The 15,322-nt window shown below is 49.4% G+C and overlaps 1 protein-coding gene across 8 annotated transcripts in view; it reads left to right on the top strand.

The window, feature by feature from the left end:
• The window catches only part of Syt6 (synaptotagmin 6), a 61,168-nt gene extending 46,064 nt beyond the window's left edge, over nt 1–15,104 (top strand). For 5 of the 8 annotated variants that reach the window (XM_026784073.1, XM_013349919.2, XM_026784075.1 and 2 more), the window contains exons 4-7: nt 1,308–1,428; nt 6,587–6,758; nt 7,831–7,981; nt 12,422–15,104. In XM_026784073.1, coding sequence (XP_026639874.1) covers nt 1,308–1,428; nt 6,587–6,758; nt 7,831–7,981; nt 12,422–12,493 — 516 coding nt within the window. In that variant the 3' untranslated portion in view covers nt 12,494–15,104. Of the gene's footprint in view, nt 1–1,307; nt 1,429–6,586; nt 6,759–7,830; nt 7,982–10,830; nt 10,899–12,421 lie in introns of all 8 variants that reach the window. The other 3 variants (XR_003377855.1, XR_003377856.1, XM_026784074.1) reach the window with 3 other exon arrangements.
• The last annotated feature ends 218 nt before the right edge of the window (nt 15,105–15,322 follow it).

Genomic DNA, 15,322 nt, shown 5'->3' on the forward strand with positions numbered 1-15,322 from the left:
TATATAATCTATGGCCCTAATAAAATGTAAGCTCTGTGAAGGTGGGGATTTTTGTTTCTTCATTCTCTCCTATAAATCAACACCTAGCACATGACAGGTTTTCAATAAATACTTTTGGTTTTATAAATGGGTAGATGAATGAACAAGTAAAAGGCCCCCTTGGAACCAGAACTCTCAAACTCTGACCTCCTCTTCTTCCTTCGCCGCCTCCTCCCACTAACGTGCCTCTGGGACACAGCTTTATGTCTTTGAATTCTAAGCTGTCTGTATCCTCTTTCAATAAGTAGGAAGCAGGCAGAAAAAGCAATCTGTTGAGGCGCCATCTCTACAACAGATGGGCATGCTTGTTGTCTCCCTAGAAAGATGCTCTGACTTTCTAGGAAGGGAGACTCTGCTTGCACGGAAGCTTCTGGGGATCCCTAGGCTGGGGGATTCTGGGGTGGGAGAGGTGACAGAGCGTGTGTGGATTTTCTGAAGGATCATCACATTTAAGGGAAGAGGACAAGCCGGATGTGAGGCGGGTCATAAAGCACGGGATGGCAAGTGTGCATCTGGCTGGTTGGCGGAATGGCCTCAGCAGGGTATCAATTCCTTGCATGTCTACTTCGAGACAGGAGGCTAGATCCTGGGGCTAAGGCGGCCGGGTGATAAAAGACAAACAAGCTGAGAAACAGGGCAGAGAAGAGTTGCAGATGTCCTGGAAGAAGAAGGATCCGGGAGCTGGAGCGTGTGGTCTGACCACATAACGGGGTAGATGGGACATCAAAGGCTCAGCAACAGGGCTCGGCATAGAAACACCAGCCGTCTGCAGCCCCGGCATGCATAGAGTTAGTGCAGGATACAAAGATAGGGCCAGAATCTGATCAAAAGCAAGAAGGATGGGCTGCAGGGCTGCTCAGTTGGCAGAGGGCTTGCCTAGCAACTCAGAAGCCCGTTACGATGATGCGAGCTTGTAAGCCCAGCCAATGAAGAAAGGGTAGAAGGAGGAGAATCAGAAGTTTAAGATCATCCTTAGCTGCAGAGAAAGTTTGAGGTCAGCCTCAAACTAGTCTTAATACTTAAAACAGAGAGAGAGAGAGAGAGAGAGAGAGAGAGAGAGAGAGAGAGAGAGAGAGAGAACACTGAAGAGGTGAGTATTGGAAGGGGCATCATTGTAATCTTCACCCTTTGTTTCCAGCTACCCAAGATGAGACCAGTCCCTTGGGTCTTAAACACATTGACTGCTGCAGTTCCAAGCACGCTAGGCCCCAGCCATTGCCTAGAAAGTATGCACCCCTCACCTGCTCTCCCATCTGCTTCTTCTGCAGGAAAGTGTGGACCTGGGAGAGATCATGTTCTCCCTCTGCTACCTGCCCACAGCAGGCAGGCTCACCCTCACCGTGATCAAGTGCCGCAATCTCAAGGCCATGGACATCACAGGCTACTCAGGTACCTCTCCTACCCCGGGTTGTCACTTGGTCTCCCTGAAGTCCAAACCGTAGGGTTCAGAAGAAAGGGCGAGAGTTGCCACTATCCTTAGGGGGCCAAACTCCCTGCATCCGAATGCCACTTTTGCCACCTCCTTCCTATGTAAAGATGTGTATTCTGTACTGGCATTCTGCCTCCGTGTGGGCAGAGATCAGCCATGACTGACTTGAAGAAGGAAAAGATTGTTGGATTCACAGGTTCAAAGGTTATCTGATCCCCTTGCTTTGAGCCTGGGTAGCACAGTATATCACAGCACCTGTTGGGGAGTATGTTCCCTCATGACAGCCAGGAAACGAGGAGAGAAGAGTGGAGTCAAGGTCCTATCATCCCTTTCAAGGGTGTGTTCCCCAGTATCCCAGCATTTCTACCATGGCTAGTCCCACAGACTGGGGCCCAGGGCTACACTGTCTGGGAGGGACAGTCAAGATCTAAACTGTAGCAGTTTTTTCATTTGAAAAGTGGAAGTATTAATCCTGTGCACCGGTTGGATTCAGAATAGGCTCAGTAATCCACGTACGTGTAAGCACGTGGTAGATACCGTTAGCATCATTCTCAGGGAGGGGCGATCTTCCCAGTTAAAATGGGGCTCCAGGGCCTGCAGTAGTTATATGAAGTTGGAATGTAAATGTTCACAGGTTCGCCCAGGCCTGGGGCGACAATCTGCGTACTGCGTTCACCAAAGGAGTGGATGCACTGGAAAGCAAAGTGCGTTTGCATTCAAGTCTCTGTGGTTTTCCTGCAAAGCTCCTGCATTGGCCTGAGCACCACAGCAGCTGCACTGAAGAGAAGCCTAGTGCAGCTCCAGTCACAGGGAGATGCTTGTGTGGAGGCAGCTGCAGAAACTCTCCGGCTCGACGTAGTACAGGAGGCTTGATCCTTCCTGCCACCCTGCAGGCTGTCATAGGGCAGCGGTTCTAAACCCCTTTGGGCTTGCATATTAGACGTCCTGCATATCAGATATTTACATTACAACTCATGACAGTAGCAAATTACAGTTATGAAGTAGCAACGAAAATAATTTTATGGTTGGGGGGTTACCACAACATGAGGTACTGTTTAAAGGATCGCAGCATTAGGAAGGTTGAGAACCACTGTCTTGCGGGGGGGGGGGGGGGGTTTATCTATGTTTTGAGTTAACAATGTGGTAGCTTGAGGCCTGGAAACCTCCTCCCCCACTGTCAGTTCATACTGCCCTAAGATGTGTACAAGTAAAGCCTTCAGAGTGTTTCCCAGAGAACATGGGGCTGCATCAGGATGCTGGATGTGGGAAAAGGCTTGGTTTGCTTCCCAAGACCTCCACCCAAGAGGCTCTTCAAATGGTTATGATTATCAGTGTAAAACCATACAGAAGGCATCTCTGAACTCAAATGAAAATATGGTAGAGTTTTCCAAGTGTTTCCTTTGTGTTCACTGTTTGTTTTCCTGGAAACATGGTTACAAGTGCCAGGAAAAGATGGTGATGGTGAAACCAAACACAGTGGCACACGCCTGAGTCCCCAACACCTGGGAGGCTGAAGCAAGAACCCTGCAAGTTTGAGGTCAGTCTAGACACATAGCAAGTTCAAGGCCAATCTGAGCTACATAATGAGACCCTGTCCCAAAAACTCAAAAGCCAGTTATGTAGCACAGTGCTAGAGAGAATGCTCGCTTAGCATAAACAAAACCCTGGATTCAGTATCCACCATGGCAGAGGAGGGGGGGGGCTGATGGTCCAGCTGAAAACACCTAGGTCCAGGTATACCTTATGGAGATGGAGGAAGTGGTCTGGGGGCTTGGGAACTAAATTTTCTTTGAATCATTTTGAGTTCCTGCTCCCACCTCCCACAGTCGCTATGGTACCCACTTGAGTCCAAAGCCGTCGCTGAGGCCCCCAAGCTCTTCCTCCCCCAAAGCAGCTGACTCACATCAGGATGCAGCCGAGGGCGTCACAAACCTCTGCTGACATGGGAAAAAGTTCTCAGGCGACAGCAAGCCAGCTTCCCCCGAATACAGCCAATGTAGATTTCATTTTAATACCAAAATAAGTGCACACGAGGACAGAAATTCACTAAGGACTCTCAAGGCGGCTGAAGGAAATAGGATTTTGCTGCCCTAGTCCCCAACCCTGTCTTCTCTTCTTGTAATCAAATTGATTGCTAAAGAGTGAAGCCATGGGTAGTAATGAGGGCTGCTGTAGACCAGGGGGTTGGGGTAAAAGGCTTGTTCTTAGTGTTAAGTTCTAACCTCTCCACACAGCTTCCGCTCTTCCCTACCGGGGTCTGGAATCCCATGTTAAACCTCAGCTGGATTCCACAAACGCAAGGGTCTTCTTTGCAACAGAGATGCCTGTTTTGTTCACTGAGGTGTGCAAGTCTGTGCAGCAATGCATGAAACACCGTAAGCCCTCATTAACTGTAGACTAATGAATGAGCCAGTGAACACTGAATGGATGGATTTACATATAGCATATGACTCCAGCCCAAGGTGATGAAGCGGATACCTGCATGCCCAGGGCACCTCACGGTGCATCATCTTCGCGTGAGCTTGAGGTTATTGTTGCCTTTCAGCCCAGAAGGGTTGTGGAAAGAAAACAAAGCTCCTTGATTTCTGTTCTAGACTTAGAGGTCTGGCACTGACCTCTAAACCCAAAGATCTTCCTATTCTCTTTGATCCAAACTAGCCCAGAGTCAACTGCCTAAGTCTATTTTCTAGAACCATGGCAGTAAAAGTAGTACAAAATAATTATAAAGACCGGTATGGTACAAAGGTGTGGATTCACCCTTTTGTCTCTGCTGCCTTTGGTTTACACTGCATTGAATCTAGTGGTCCAGAGTGACTTTGAAGTCAGGCCTGGGTCAACTCCTAGGCAAGTCGCTTAATCTCTATAACCCTCCATTTCCACCTATGAAATGGAGATATCAATGATAAATGTGTTGCAGGGTAGAAGGGAAGTAAACCTGATGATAGACATCTCTTATCACAAGAGCATGCTCCAAATGCTGGATTCTGATGACTCCCGCACAATAGGGCAGGACTACGGTGCTGGGTTTTAGCCCCTGGTGCTCAGGGCATCGTAGAGTAGAGCAGACCTCAAAGATCATCTGGGGCCACATTCTACTAAATGCCTCACACATTTCCCAGAAGCACCCTGGGGAGCAGTCTCTGCTCTGATTAGCCTCTAGGAGGGTGGTGCGAGCTTAGTTCCTGCAGAAAGAAATCTGCTCACTGAATGCTATAAACCAGGTATTCCTTGCAGGGATGGACAAATCTGGAGAAGTCACTGGCCCAGTGGCTCATGGGATAAGTGTCTAAGCCTGTGTTTTCCTTAAATGGAAATGTGTTCTGAATGGAGTGTCTGGAACCGGGAACAGAAGAGGGACAATGTGGCGTCAATCTAGAGACGCTTTCTAAAGCAACGTGTAGCTGGAGAGACTTGAATATTAAAGTCGGGTCTTGGGCTTTGCTTTTTCACTTGTGGTGACCTGATCCATGCCCTAAGGAAGAGCCATAGGGAAGGGAGCCTGTGGAAACCAGACAGCTGCGGCCCACAAGCTCTCAGCACTTCTTCCTCTTTACCAAATGCTCCCCAGAGTGTGTGTAGGGGTTGGGGGGCTGAAAGTGTATAGTCAGGACAGGAGGTTGATTAGATTCCTCATGGTCTCCCCAGGTCCTCCATAAACCCAAGTGTCCCCGTGGCTACGGCACAGCTGCCACTGTCATCCCGGTTAGTCAGCAGCTCGCTTGGACGTCTGTGAGAATGCTCTCAAGGCTTGAAGCTTGGCTGGGCTCATCTCGCGGTGTCTTGTTTTTATTCTAAGTGTAGCCTTCATCTGTCCTTTCCCCGACACGATGCCCAACAATGTGAGGCCTGGTGGGTTCTCAGGGGTCCAGGAGGCACAACTATGTACCTCCGAGCTACAAGGCCAGGAGAGGGGCTACTTTGGCTCATGCCTCCTAACGGGTTTGCATGAGCCCTGGCTTCTAGACAAGGAGATGTCTGAGCTCGTCAAGGTCTCAAAGCTGTTATTACCTGCAAGTTGTCCTCTTCCTTGAGCTGTGTAGCATAAATACTCATTATGACGGTGACTGAGACACCTGTGCTATGAGATATAATAGCTGTCCCTTCATTTGGATGAGTAGAAAATTTCAGGGTAGAAAGAAAATGACCATGAAATATCCATTCAGAAAGCTAAAAGGGAGAGAAGGTTAGGAGGATCATGGAAGTTTAATAAAAAGACATCTCTTTGCAGCATGGAGAGAATCCAAGATCCCACTGAGAAATAAAATGTCAGCCAGCTGCCCCGAGTCTCGGGGGGGACTGCCTCCCTCGCTCTCCTGGCCACAGTTCCTCCAAGCTTCACGGCTCAGAAGTAGCCAGGAAATGGTTTCCAGGGAAGCAGAGAGCGGGGCCACTTCCCTGCTTCTTGACTCCAAATGAAAATGGGATTCCTGGGACTGTGGGACCCAGAATCATGTCTCCGAGCAGGGAGGACAAGAACAGCTTTGCGACCGATGTTGCTTCCTTCTAGCATGTGGCTGCTCCTCATGCAGCACTGAGTCTTATTTTTACCCCCCTGATCTTTTGGTTAAAAAGCTGGCAGCCCTCCAGGGGAGATGATTCTGTATAGGTGAAAGAAACGGTGCTTTTTGTTAGCTTCAACTCTCTTTGAGCTCTCCGGCCGTGGTGCAGCTGAGATTTAGGGCTGGGAACTACATAACCATTGACAAGTGTCTTGTCTAAATTGGGGCTAGTTTTCCTATTAGTGACACACCATTAGGTACTCTCCCAAGAACACAAAGATAGCCAGAGACTGTTTATTAAGTGTGGAGCGTCCTCAGAGACAGGTGTGCTACATAAATACAAGGTGACTTAATTATCTGAACCCACCGATCCCATCTGATGAGCAGCGGTAGGTCCAGGGCTTCCGTCCCTCTGTGACAATCATGGTTGGAGAACACCTGTCTAATGGTGGCTTGCACCTGTCACCTCAGCACTTGGAAAGGCTGAAGCAGGTTCACGTTGTGAGTCTGAGGCCAGACTGGCCTACCGAGGAAAACCCCTGTCCAAAAGTAAACAAACAAAGCGACAACAACCATCTGTTTAACACACGGTATCCTTGCCCTGCCTTCCTTGGCACAGATCCCTACGTCAAAGTATCCCTGCTGTGTGACGGGCGGAGGCTGAAGAAGAAGAAAACAACCATCAAAAAGAACACCCTCAATCCCGTCTACAACGAGGCCATCATCTTTGACATCCCCCCAGAAAACATGGATCAAGTGAGCCTGCTCATCTCTGTTATGGACTATGATAGGTAGGTGCCTGCCCAGAAATGCGTGGCTACTTTCCTCCAGTGCAGCATAGGGGCCCTTGACCTTAGACCTGGGGTTCAGGGCCCATCGGTTTCAGAATGGCTCCACTTAAGGAAGACATAGGAATTGGAGCAAGAGCATGGACTTGCTCTTGCTCCAGTTCCAGCTTCCCTTCCCATCAGGGATAACTTCGTCTACCACCTTCCCTGAATTCATCCCTGACTACTTCTTTTCTTCTTCTTGCTGCCAACTCCCATCTTCTACCCTTTCAAGTCTCCTTTCCTGCAAGATGACTGTGCAGAGCCCATCACTCTCTGCCCTAAGTCGGTCACCAGACTTGAGACACATCTGCCTGGACACTTTTCGCCCGGTCCTGCCCTTCTGTAGAACCACCACTGGCTCCCATTGTCCGGACATCCCTTGATCTGGACCCCAAATTGCCATCCACCAACTCCTCTCCCTTTTCTTCTCTTTAGATTCTTCATTCCTAAGGCTGGCTCAGATACTTTTTCAACTACTCCATCTCCCATGACTCTTCTCCCCAAGTATCATTTAGTTGACGGATACAGAAATCACACAATAAAGCCTCAACCCTAGATTTTTAGCTCAAGTTCTCAGGCATGGTAGGTGCTTGACTAACACACTTGAGGGATGATTTATGCTCTTGCTGAGTGAATAAATCACAGCCTAGCCTCTAGTGGCATGGAGAAATGATGCTCAGGACAGGTTGGTTTATTTCCAAGTGGCAGGATCCTCAGAGAGGTTGTAACATGTTTCCAAAGTCAAATAAGGGAAAAGACAGACCCCTAATACCCTTCTGTCTTCTGCCACTGTTTCCTGAGATTCCACATAAATTTTTAGCCTTTTTTTCACTTCTTTAAGTCCCTTACCATAGAGGTTAGGCAAAGCCTCAGGACCACTGGCAGCTGAAGACCCTGACGCATTGATCTTCAGAGCTCATGGTTCTGAGTTAGATGTGCTAGACAGAACCCGCCTCCACTCCAAAGGACCGGACCTCCATTCTAGTGGCATTTTGAATGACCAACACTACCGATGCCTTTGTTTCCCCTTCAGAGTTGGTCACAATGAGATCATAGGAGTCTGTAGAGTGGGGATCAATGCTGAAGGCCTCGGCAGGGACCACTGGAACGAGATGCTGGCGTATCCACGGAAACCCATTGCACACTGGCACTCCTTGGTGGAGGTAAAGAAATCCTTCAAAGAGGTGGGTGAGGTTGCCTGGCCACTGGCATGTTTCCTGCATGATGGCGTGGGCTGGAGAATGGCAGTTGGCTGCTGCGCATCCCCCACCTTTAATGGAAAGGGGGCATGGGGACCATCCAGTGTAGAACACAGATGAGAAAGAAGATGTAGGCTGCCTGGCAAAACGGCCCTGACTGTGAGAATTTCAAAAGCAACAACAATGGGGCTAGGGATGTAGCTCAGACTCCTGGCCTCGCATGCGTGAAGCCCTGAGTTCAGTTTCCAGCGCTGCCTAAAGCCAGGTGTGGTGGCACACACCTGTAACCCCAGTGTTTGGCAGGGGATTTGTAGCTTAAGGTCATCCATCCTCAGCTTCATAGCAGGTCTGAGGCCAACGTGGGTTCCATAGGGCCTTGCCTCAGAAAAATAGCGAAGTTCAAAAGCCGCATCAAGTTCTTAATGGAAAGTAAGAACTCTGAAGAAGTCTTCCCGGAAGTCCATTGTGCCAGGCCTGAAAAGCTTTCTCAAAGCTCCTGGGCCAATTTTGTCCTGTAGGAGTAAGCCCCAAAGGGGGTGAGGTCAGAATTGGCAAGGAACATCAGAACAGTAAGTTCTCTGAGGCTCCAGGAGCCTACCACTTAGATGAGAGAGCCAAAGAATATGGTCCTCTCCTCTGCGGGCTGCTTCTTACTGCAGCTTGGAGCAAGGGTGGTGTCCAGTGTCACGCCTTTTCACTGAAGCTGGAAGCCTGAATCCTAACAGAGCTGGGCCTCCGGTCTTGGCTTCCTCCGAGCCCCTTACTCGTCCCTCAGTGGCAGCTTTGAGAAGGATTTTTGTCTGTCCAGATGCAGGACACATCTGCATGGACACTTCTCCTGGTCCTGCCCTTCTGAAGACTCATTACTGGCTCCCGTTGTCCAGACCTCTCACAGTCTGTGAACCCTAAATCCCCACCCCTTCCGCTGTAATATTGTGGAGACATTTAAGAATAGTCATCTGGGGGCCTGGCATGGAATGTGAGCTAAGAGGCCTTTGTTGGGCTGTGACCCTTCCCATAAGTAATTCACTGCCCTCCTCTGGTCTTTGGCTTTCGGGTTGATAAATAAGAAGAAAAGAAACCCCTCCCCCATCTCAGCTTTTCTGATAAATGCTAACCCTCAAGGGCAGATGGGCCCAGGAACCCGCATGTTGGACCATAGCTGCATCTCTCATCTTTAATCTGCAATAGAGGGCCACTGTTGCCAGGTCGTCTGCCTGCCTCTGACAAAGAAAGAACCACCAGAACAGTGGCCGGAGCTGAGGGCAGAGTACCTCAGAAGTGCCAGGCCCTGACCCTGGAATCATGACGAATACTGTCTAATTAAGCCAAATAATTGATTCCAAGGGCCTTTTCTTTGAGAAACTCCAACTGTCTAGTCCAGATGACAAAGGCAAGAAAGATAAAGTAGACTGAAGCCCTTGAAAATGAATATTTGATGAGACCGTAAAGGGAAAGTAACTATATGGAAAACGAAAAAGAGATTAAATTGATTCATATCCTTTGGGTTTACTTTTTTTTTTCTTGACCTGGCAGCGTGGAGAGTGCCCCTCCCCCACCCGCTGTCCTCTCGTTTTCTGCTCAGAGGATTGCTTCTCCTCGAGGAGAAGCTGAAAAGGACATTTGTCCTGGCGACTTAGGGTTTCTGCGGTGTGCATTCGGTGTGGTTTTTACTGCCCCTCTCAGTGAAAGCACCTTTTTAAAAAAACGCGTCTACGGGCTTGCCTGGCTAACACGACCCAGTCACTCTGCTCCTGAGGTTCTTCTCACCCACGTTCTCCCGTGGCCTCCCGTGGCCTCCCGTGGCCTCCCGTGGCCTCCCATCTTGCCTTCTTTGGGGCCCCCATTTAGCTAGAGACTCAGATCTTGTATTTGCACAACCCGGAAAGAGATCTTTCCAGTGTTTGAGATGATAAAGGGCCCACCCTCACGCCTCTCTCAGCAGAGTTCCCAACGCTGTGATCATTTCTTTTTCATTCATGAGAGCAGAGAGCACCATGCGGGCTCAACTGTTTGAGGTTTAAAATTAAGGTTGAGGGAAACAAATTAACTGGAAAGGCATTTCTTCCCTGCTTGAATCTCTCATGGATAAAAAGCTATTAAGCCACCCAGTGCCCTTCCCTCCTAGGGTTATGTGTCAATGTTACTCTCCCCCCCACACACACACACACCACACACACACAACACACACACAGAGCTGGTTTGACAAGTGACCTTATCCAAGGTGCTTCATTAACCAAGGACCATGTTCAGAGGGTCTGACATAGAGGGTTTGAGATTTTGGTTGGTACAATACCCATTTCAGTACAGCAGAGGACCCGAGAGGACACAGCTGCCCCAGAACAATAAGCTTTCTGTGTGCTGGGGACCTTTTTGTGCTATTTCAGAGCCACCTTGATAAGTCTGCTGGAATCACTCACCTCTGCATTGCCCATGAAGCCCATCTCTTCCCTTTGTTTATCTTCATAGGGAGCATCAGGGGCTAGGAGGGGAAGCCAGCGTTCCCTCATTTGTTCCGAATAAACAGTCATGTTCTGTGTGACTACCCTCTGGGCTGTCGTAGAAAGGAAAAAGGCCCTTCACCTCGTCATTTCATGTTTTCTGCCTACCTGGCCTGTGGCTCAGGCTGTTTAAGTGGTATGCTTGCCCAGGGGAGAAGCCGTAATAGCTGTGTACCCTGCACTCACTAGAGGTGGGAAGGGAGACATTTGAAGCTTTGCTGAAAGGAAGTACAAGGAGCCATCTCATGTCACCTTCTAGTTACGAAACACTGGAGTCAGAAGTCACAGGGGGCTCAAGAACCAGGCATTTATGTATTTACAATATTTCACCAGGGAACCCCTCGGTTGTGATTTCACTCACGTGGATGCTGCAAGCGGAGAGACAGCCACTGGAGTTAGGAGTAAGTACCTGGTGTGGACCTGAAGAGGTTAGGCTTCTGGTTACACTGTGTGTCTCTTTCCTCCCCTAGTGGGTGGCCACACGCCAGCACAGTGGCAGGATGGACAAGAGAGGACCATGTGCTGGGAGTGAGGAGACCTGACTGGGTCCTGGCTCTGCCCCTAACTGTCTGGATCTTGACTTCTCTGTGTCTCTGCTTGCTTGCTTGTCAGAAGACAAGGGTTCCACTTGGTGATGCCCCAAGTTCCCCCGTGGTTCTGACATACGGGGGTAGCTCAGGTTGGGGCATGCCGTGGTTGTCATCACACCTACAGCCCTTTGGCTGGTTGTAGGAACCTTGAGTGTGACTGCCCAGGGAGAACTAAGGAGACAGACACCCAGAGCGAACCATGGGCTCTCCTTGGCCCTGTAGGCATCCCATTTACTGTGGAGGTGGTACTGCAAGTCCAACGGTCTACTTCTCAGGTAGCTCAGCTCTGCCTGGAAATTGTTGAGAAGGGGGAACTTTGTCCTGGATTCCCCCACAGCATCTGAACGCATGCCCCCCTCCGCTCCATCGCACCCGGAAAGAGGTCCCTATATCTCATGAGAAGCAGAAAGGGGCTTCATTTGTGGTTCAGAACGCCATGTAGATCACTTAGCACTCTCCCTCCTTTCCTCCCTCCCTCGCCCCACTCCTTCTGGAGCCTGCTCTGCAGGCACTGAGAAAATACTGGTTCTCCCAATTGCAGAAGAGTGAGAGAACGGTGGACACTAACTCACTTTGAAGTTAAAGCCCTGACGGATAGGTCAGGACTACTCACAGGGTCAGATCTCTGCCCAGAAAGCATCGCATGGCTATGCCTGGCTTTTTCATCCGAAGAAGGGTCGAATGGCTCCAGGCACAGGGCCATCCATCCTCCGCCAGCTCTTTCAGTCCGTTCTGCCTCATTACGTCATCCGCTTCAAGGGGGCTCTGAGGGGCGCTGAGAGGGAATGGGCGGGGCTCTGTCTCCTCACCTCCTGCCCCTTCCCAAGCTGGCGCAAATGCTCATAGGATGCCTTAAGACTGAAGAAGAGAGCCCCAACCAAAGCAGCAGCAGGGTTGCTTTTTCCTGTGTTAACAGCTCCCAGACAAATTGCTAATAATTCATGATCGCAGGTTCTTGGCAGTAAGGGCACACACTGCCTCTCTTTGCTGCTAACATAATCTGATTTTCAGTATGTGAAAAATGGCTGAAGCACTCAGAAATGGTTCAGTCATAGCACCTCATTAAAACACGCACGCGTGCGCACACACACACACACACACACACACACGCCATATTGTAAAGGAAGCTGAAATTAGGTCTGCGGAAGATCTTTTCTAAGAACCAAGCATTCCAAACAGGAAGCTCTGAGCTTGTATCTTTGTTTTTGCATGGCTGACAGCAATGGTCTAGAAAGCTTCCTGAGGCCGGGAGAGGTGGACACAATGCATGAGCCAGTGACTCTGAGATGTCAGTGGCCCCAGCCATCAATAACCAGGCTTTCTTCTCCCCACAGTGGCAGGGCCGAGCTGCCAGCTTCGACAGTGAGAGCTCATGCCCGTCTCCGAAACCACCTCCGACACCATGAGCCGCGCAGCCGAGCCGCGCAAACGGGACTCAGCAATGTTCTTTTCGCACTTGTTTCAGCCGTCTAGACGCAGTGTCTGTGCAGTCATGGTGATGGCGGCGGCAGCCGCCACTGCCTGCCAGCCCACGGTCTTCACTGCTCCTGGGCAAGGCAAGGCCGAGACCCTTGTCGTCTGTGATCAGACCTGTCTTAGTCTTTTCTGTCTCCCAAGGTGATGTTTTCGTGGTTTTTCGCTTTGTTTGGGTCTGCTGTCAAGAAAGGAAGAAAGATGCAATGATGGAGAGATACAGAACAGAGAGTGGAGAGCCCAGACGTCAGCTCTGGGAAATACAATGTAAAATAAGCAGTCTTTTGGGGAAAGGCAGACTGGATCTGAAATTTTGTGCCTCCACCACGTGCTCACCCCTGGAGAGCGCAGCAGTAGGCTGGAGCTGTGGCCATATTGTCAGCGCCCTGCAAGAATGGGACCTATCAATCTAGGAGCCAGCCTCTCTTCACTGCTGTGACACAAGCCAAGGCATGGTCCTCTTGTTCCATGTTGAAATCATGAGACCTTGGCCATGTTTGTGACTCTGTAGGGGATCCCTGCAACCCTTTGTTGGCTTTCCCTAACTGGGAACGCTTGATCCCTCGTGGAAACTTCAATCCCGCTCAAACTAAACACGCCATATGTTTTCCCACACACTGCAGTTAATAATCACATTTGTTTGAAAACAAGATTTAGTTCTCAAAAATAACCTTCATTGTAAAGAAAGGAGGCGCATATGTGATTTCCAGAGAGATTTCTGTGTTATACATAGCTTTCTAATTCCACAAAGGACCAAGCAGCTGTTTAAGATGTCTAAACAGAGCAAAGAAAAATCTAGACAACACGTTCTTTTCTGAATGGGGCATTTTGAAATCCAATCCACAATTTTGAGTCTGCCTGTCTATGAAGAGCCTCCTCTTAGCTGAAACCCAGTCTGCCGGAGACTAGTTCAGCCCCACAGACTCTGGGTTAGTAACTTACCTTAAACTTTAGTTCTAGAAACTATTAAGTATTCTGTGGTGTTTGTTTCCGTCTCAGTGAGAAGATCTTTGCTTGTTTGTTTTTTCTATAGCTCTCTACCATAGGACAAGTTCAGTTTAGAAAAAAAAAAAAAACAACGAATGACTGTATTTATAATAGCACATTCCTATCGTGGCCTTCCCACCGCGCCCTGTTAGTGGGGTGATCGGCCCAGTCTAAAGTAAGCACACGAGGTTAGTTCCCACCCCTACTTGGGGCTCCACAGGACCGATTGTAGGCCCTGCAGGAAGCAAGCAAGCTTGGAGAAAGCCCTTCTTTCAACAACAGAAGAACAGAGATGCTATCCTCACACCTCGTATCTTACTCTACAAAGACCCCATGCTATAGGAGTAGTGGTTTAATAAAGCAACCCCCAGTTTAAGTCAAACCACCAAGTTTCTCTGCGGCTCTAACTGTATGTAGTGCCTGCCAGCCAGAAGAAGGTTGGAATGAGCCAACAGGATAGTGTGGCAAGGAAGCCGTCTACTTTCTAGTAAATGTAGAGGAATCTGGACTCCGCTGAGAATGAACCTCGGGCTAGAGACTAGCGTGTAAAGATTGTCTCCCCAGATATCTTACAACTGATAAGTCTTTCTAGCCAGGCAGTCCCCTATTTGGAAGTAATCTTGAGAGGGAGAAAACCCACAAAGTAATGACAAGAGTCCCAGCAAGCAGCCAGCTTCATTGTGTTTCTCGACGCTAAATGGACCACACTAAGGCAACTATTGTAGCCATACATCCGTGCAACTAGGAAGGGGACGGGGTTTTATGGGTGATAAGGAGCATAGAGGTTAGTGTGAGCATTCCATCCTCCCAGAAGTGGGTTCCAAATGCATGCCCACCTGCCACCCCTAAACCCTCAAGCTGGTAGGATGCTCCATCCTGAACTTTTAGAGAGGAGGGTGTGGTCTGTGTGGATTATGGAATAACACTGGCTGTCAGAGAGACCCTTCTATGTCACAGCTATTCTTTCCACTAAGTGAACACCCCAACACTTTCAGGAAGCCGTGCCCTGGTTATGGCCAGCCTCTTACCACCCCAGTCAGCCGCTTTAGTTCCATCAGCCACGGTATACAGTAGGCATGGAAGCCCACTCCAGGAAGGCTTTTAGCTCCTGGGTCCCCGCCCCCCAAGGCCTCACCAAGGGTGGCCAGATCAGTCCTCCTCTTCCTGAAGCATGATTGATACAAACGGGCTTCTCCTTTCAACAGCCTAGGATTCCTCCCTCGAGATGAGAATTCCTAGAAAGCTGATACAGCAGAAACTGACCGGCTTGCTGGCTTCCCCTAGCACAAGAAACCCTTTGGGGGTGGTGATGGGCTTTGCTGAAGTTGTGATAACTGGGGCCATTTGCACACAGAGGTTTGCAAAGGACGCCAGATTCTCTTCCATTAGTTCGCGGTGTTTCTTGGCTGAGAGACGCTCCCCTCCCCCTTTGCACTTATCTGGGATGTTAATTAATTGTATCATCATTTTAAAAAATTATGTTGTTAATTACTGCTTTGTGTCTTCCCACCCCTGTCACCGCCTGGAGTTTTTATTCAATTAAATCTCTGTCTCTTGCCCATTTCTCTTGTCTTTTTATGTTGCTGGGATTCAGCAGGCAGTACCCACACGGGGCACAGCATAACTCCTGTTTCCGTCTTCATTCACGTACGTAGAGAGCCACTTCTCCAGTCAGAGATGGGCAGAAGGGCCGTTGGGTTTTCACTCTGCCTGAAGGACATATGGGCACTACAACAGGCTGGGTCCCGCCTGCCTTCTGCCAGGCTGAAGCACAG

The sequence above is a fragment of the Microtus ochrogaster genome, chromosome 21, assembly GCF_000317375.1.
Source record: "Microtus ochrogaster isolate Prairie Vole_2 chromosome 21, MicOch1.0, whole genome shotgun sequence".
Taxonomy (NCBI): domain Eukaryota; kingdom Metazoa; phylum Chordata; class Mammalia; order Rodentia; family Cricetidae; genus Microtus; species Microtus ochrogaster.